The following is a 5294-nucleotide window of genomic DNA, read 5'->3' on the forward strand; positions in this document are numbered from 1 at the left end:
TTTATTTTACTTAATACCAAGACTGTCAAAGGCTATAACAACAGCAAACAGGGTGATATTGTACGTTATTGTCTGTTTAACATTTTCATACCTGTTTGAATCACGCTGTTATGATAATGAAGATTCGATCCAAGTACAACATCCGCAATATAAACCACTTTAGTGTCGCAATAGAAAACCGAGCGCTTTAAGCAAACAGCACATGCAAGGTAAATCAATCAAACTGCCGTAAAAACACACCGACCCGCCACATTGCATTAACAAACTGCATTAAAGACTAACATGCTTATGCATATAGAACAAGGAAAGAATTGCGGATATAGCTAACGAACGCTCACTGCCCAAATGTTTTGCGAAACACATCCTTGGTAACAGCAAGTTAGTTTGGCCACCGATACAACATGTAGAAAAGAGTTGTTAAGCTATAACAACAACCAATTTGGAATGGCAAACTACTTTGCTCTAATGAGGGCCAGGCAAAACAATACCACTTGAAAGCATAACTTGTGTCTTTTGTCAGTGCAACTACGTCCGGGAAAAGCCTATATAACTAGGGCGATTTAAGCAATAAATCAGTCCAGTTTCGATTATCCAAGAAGGAAAGTTGAAAAACGACAGAGATGAAGTTATTACTCGTTCTCTTGGCTTGCATTGCAGTAAGTAATTAAAGTATTACATTTAGGTATTAAAGGTATCGTCAATGAGATAACGTATTGTTTCTTTGCAGGCCACCAACGCATATCAATGCAACTACTCCTACTACTGCGGACGCAACTTCAATGTGTTCCCCTGCTCCTCCTTCTACAGGTTTAGCATCAGTTTCAACAGCGCCTGGTGTTCCACCAAATTCTACCAGCCCATCTTGAAGGTTTACCCCGAGGATACTTGCGGACAGCCCGGATGGTCTGGTAAGTAAACGGTAAATGCAACAATTTTTTCTCAAAACAAGAGACTTAAACTTCTCTTGTGTGCAGAGAAATCCGTCGATGATGTCGTTGAAGAAGTTAAGAACCTCCTCAAGGAGAGTCTTTTCAAGATCTCCAGTGAGATGATTGCCAAGCGTATTGCCTGGTACAACGCTCTTTACGAGAAGACCAACGAATACATCGAAGCCTACAAGAAGTTCATCACCATCTACTACGACTACAAGATGTCGTAAGTTACAGAAACACAATATTTCTATATCGCTTAAGATTAAGTAATACCGCTTCTAGCATCAGTCAAACAAAGACACTGCTGACTTTTGCTCTCTGTTCGCTTTTAGCTGCGCCACTGCTGACAGGGATGCTCTTATCAAGGAGCGTGATGAGAAGATCGCTGAATACACCGCCAAGCTTATCAAAATGAGATACGATGCTTTGGTTGCTTACAACACTTTGCTCAGCAAGAAGCTTCAGATGATCATCGACTTCCACGCCAAGATTGTCGAAAAGTAAGAATTTGAATTTAACTTATGTAAATTTATATCAAATAATGCTAAATGGCAAATGATCCCTCCACAGTGCCAAGAAGTGCCTTGAAACTCGTCTCACCAAGATCGCCGAATACAAGACCGCTTTGGAGAAGAGGATCGCATCTTACGTTGCCAACTTCTGGAAGTTCAAGGTTGCTGTTGCCACCACCAAGACCAGCTACTACAGGACTCTTTTGCAGAACATTTACTGTGAGTTTATTCGTTTTTTTACATTTGTTGAATTTCGAATCGTCTTAAACTATTTAAAATACAGCGAATGACATAGTTTTGCTTACCAGGCACTAAGAGCACCACCGACTACTACATCAACTACGTTACCTCATACTACTACAACAGCGAACTCAACATTGCTCGTGGATGCATGGCCGAGTACACCGCCAAGCTTAACTCCTACAAGTCTAAGCTCATCGGATTCTACACTTGCTCTTACCGCTGTTACATGACCAACGGATGCCTCAACTTCTACAAGAAGAGCTACTACAACGGATGGTGCGATTCAATAAGTCATATAAGAGTTGTAAAATAGTGTCATATCTAATGTTGTTGTATTTTCAGTGCCTCCCTCGGATGCTGGTATTCCTTCAGCCGCAAATACTGCCGCGTCGGATTCAACTTGTGTGCTTTCCGTTACTGCTTCAGGGGAATGACTTTCAAGAACTTAAAGACTTGTGGTAAGTTATCTTTAGTTTATCTATTTGTATTTTATCAGATGATGTAATGACATTATTTTCTTTCAGATCTCAATGCCCTTCACAAGACCCCCGCTGTGATTGAATCCGAAATGCAGGCCAAGGTTGACGAATTCGTCAAATCTTACACCGCTACCTTCGTTGCCTGGAAGCTCAAGTGGATCGGATACCACAACGAATACCTTGAGAAATACGAGGCCATCATCAAGGAGAGACACGCCTTCATCTACAGAATGAAGTACTCCTACTTCGTGTGCCAGTGAGTTAATTGAACCAAAAACTACCATTATTTATGCTTGAACAAATAGATACTGTTTTAACTGTTTTTATGATACAGGAACGGCAGCACCTACTTGACTTATGCCCAGCGTATGGAGCTCGCCAAACTGAGCGCTGACCTCAAGAAGAAGCTTGACGATGCCGTCGCTCTCTACAAGGAACAGCTTACCCATAGGCTCATCGAATGCGGGAACACCTTCAACAAGAGCATCGCCGCTTACAAGACCAAGGCCGCTGAGCTCATCAAGTCCGTCATCGGAAAGTACAGCACATGCCTTAGCAAGAGGGCCGCCTCCATTGCTGCTTACAAGAAGAAGCTCGAAGATGACCGTGACGCCAAGAGGACCGCTTTCTACAGCGCTATGTGGGATGTAAGTTACAATTTAGATATAACGATATGAAAGTATTATATATTCAACGTATTGCTTTATCGCATTGCAGGCCAAGGTCGCCCACTGGAACAAGTACAACGAAATGCTCGAGAAGTTCCACGGACAGTACTACTACAACTTGTATTACGTCTCCCAATCCCGTTCCGCCTACGCCAACAAGCTTGTCTCTGGCTGCAACGTCGTTATGGCTGAGTTCGATGCTTACTACGCTAAGCTGATCCCCGCCCTTGTCCAGCACTTCTCTTGCTGCTCCAAGTGCAGAGTCTCTTACTGCTACCCCAGATACATGTTCGGAGGATACCTTCGCTGGAGTGTGTGCTACCCCACCAGCCAGTCCTACTGTTACTACTACACCCAGTTCTGGTAAGTATTGCAACTCATATATTAAAGAATTGATTTCTGTTTCGTATTCACAATTATAATTTATATTATTGTAAGTTGACTTCTTTCTTTTTCAAAGAGCCTATTTCTGTCTTGATTTAGTCACGGAGCGATTTGTAGTTTCCATAAATATATTTATTTCTTCTTTTTGCATGCCTCAAATCTTGGTGTCGGCCTATACATCATCGAGCTGTGAAATTTAAAAATGTATATTCCTTCATATTACAGCCGTAGCTCCTACTACAAGCTCAGCACCTGCGGAAACTACTACGTCTACTATTGAACAGAAGTTTAGCTTCCCGGGGAAAAAGGCCCATATCAATTTCCATCTTGAAATGTGTCTCTACCTCGTTGTATTACTTCGTGTGATATAATGTTTCTTTCCCCTTCCGAATAAATAAATACAAATAGCATTCAATTTGGTTCTGTATTAAGTTTACTTAATTTAGAACATACAATTATCACAAACGGTTTTTAGGAAGCATAGAAATATAACAATTGATAAGTGTTTTATGCGAGATGAATTACAAAAAAAATCTATGATCAAAGTATACTATATTACATGCTCAGCCCATTTAGAGTACCTCAAAAACCAAATTGCTTTTAATTGTATTAAGATTGATTTAAATGTTTTAAGATTGACTGTCAAAATTTGTCGCATCGGAAAACATCATAAACAGTTACCTTTTCAGCTCCAGAATATTGTATTTTTCTTTTTGTGCATTTCCTTGCACCAAATCAAAACAAAAGACATCCTTGCGAAGTCTTAAATGAAAAGTAAATTTTTGGTTGAGCATCAAACTAACTAAAACCACGTGGGAGAAGCCACATTGATAAACAAAGTGCAGCCTTGTATTATAGGCAATGAGAATCTACTGCAAACACAAATTGTTGAGGTTCTAGGGTCAATCAATTTGCTTGTTTTCCCTCCTATGGATCAAAACATTTTCTTTATGTTTTTTAACTTTGAACGCGAAATATATATACGAACACAATTAATACAGCTTGATAATTAATTGCAAAGCCAAAAAGGTCCAGTAGATCGACATCATCTTGATTAGGACGTTTCGATACGAGCTTGTATCATCTTCAGTTAATGTGACTCAGAAGCCATTCAAGCATCACTTATAAGCAGGGTTACCATCTGCTCAAACCAAAAAATAAGCACGCTACTCAAAAAAAGCGCACTACTGAAGACCAGGACTAGATCCAGGATTGCGGGATTACGTGAAATCCATCTTTTAGGAATAATGTCCATAAAAAAGTCTCTCACTCCTCCTTTAATGTAATAGATGTGATAAAGAACACTTTTAGAAACTAAAATAAGGCAAACTAAGCACACACCTCTAAAATAAGCACGTTTCTTAAAAAACAAGCACAGTTGCGTTTTCTAAGACACTGCACCCAAAAATAAGCATAAATCTTAGAAATAAGCACGGTTTAGCAACCCTGCTTATAAGAGATGGGAAGCAATTGTTATCAATCAGATTTGGAAAGAAGAAGCATAATTTAGCACCTTGAGGTGTTGAACACGTACTGCGGTGTTGATAAATTGTCGACGTTTAGTTCGGGGCTGCAGTCTTGGATAGATAGCGCCTCGAGTAGCCGCAATCTAAAACGTCTGAAGCCCATCCGAGAACTTCGGGTTTGCAAAAATCAACTTATGCTCGGGATGTTGTAAGATGACTGCCAACCTCTGATTTCGAAATCAGAATGCTAAATTATGATCATACTTTCTAACTCAGACTGTTAACAATTGCGTTCCATCTTTGATAAGTGATGCTTGAATTGTTTCTCGGTCGCATTAACTGAAGATGATACAAGTCCTAATCAAAATGATGTCGATCTACTCGACCGTTTTGGCTTTGCAATTTATCATCAAGATCCGTGCATAGTGTACCCAAAAATTAATACAAATTTGGCATATTGTGCAGAAAGTTCTTTGTCAATCATCACATGCCGTGTTTTACTTTAGTTTGGTTCGCCATAGGATTTAAGGAACTTGTAAAGATCATGTTGAAATAACATCGAACTAAATCAGGGGTTCAAACCTTTTTTGTTGCTCGTACACCTTAGTCA

General features: G+C 39.9%; 1 protein-coding gene across 1 annotated transcript; it reads left to right on the top strand.

Annotated features, from left to right (window-relative positions):
• Positions 1 to 620: 620 nt before the first annotated feature.
• Positions 621 to 3498, top strand: LOC146138634 (uncharacterized). The gene is made up of 11 exons (XM_083394629.1): positions 621 to 656; positions 728 to 908; positions 975 to 1155; positions 1265 to 1432; positions 1503 to 1663; positions 1753 to 1963; positions 2030 to 2145; positions 2212 to 2422; positions 2501 to 2813; positions 2884 to 3197; positions 3444 to 3498. The coding sequence occupies exons 1-11, from the start codon at positions 621 to 623 to the stop codon at positions 3496 to 3498; spliced, it is 1947 nt and encodes a 648-aa protein (XP_083250755.1).
• The last annotated feature ends 1796 nt before the right edge of the window (positions 3499 to 5294 follow it).

This window comes from Ascidiella aspersa, chromosome 7, assembly GCF_963924565.1.
Source record: "Ascidiella aspersa chromosome 7, kaAscAspe10.2, whole genome shotgun sequence".
In the NCBI taxonomy this organism is placed as follows: domain Eukaryota; kingdom Metazoa; phylum Chordata; class Ascidiacea; order Phlebobranchia; family Ascidiidae; genus Ascidiella; species Ascidiella aspersa.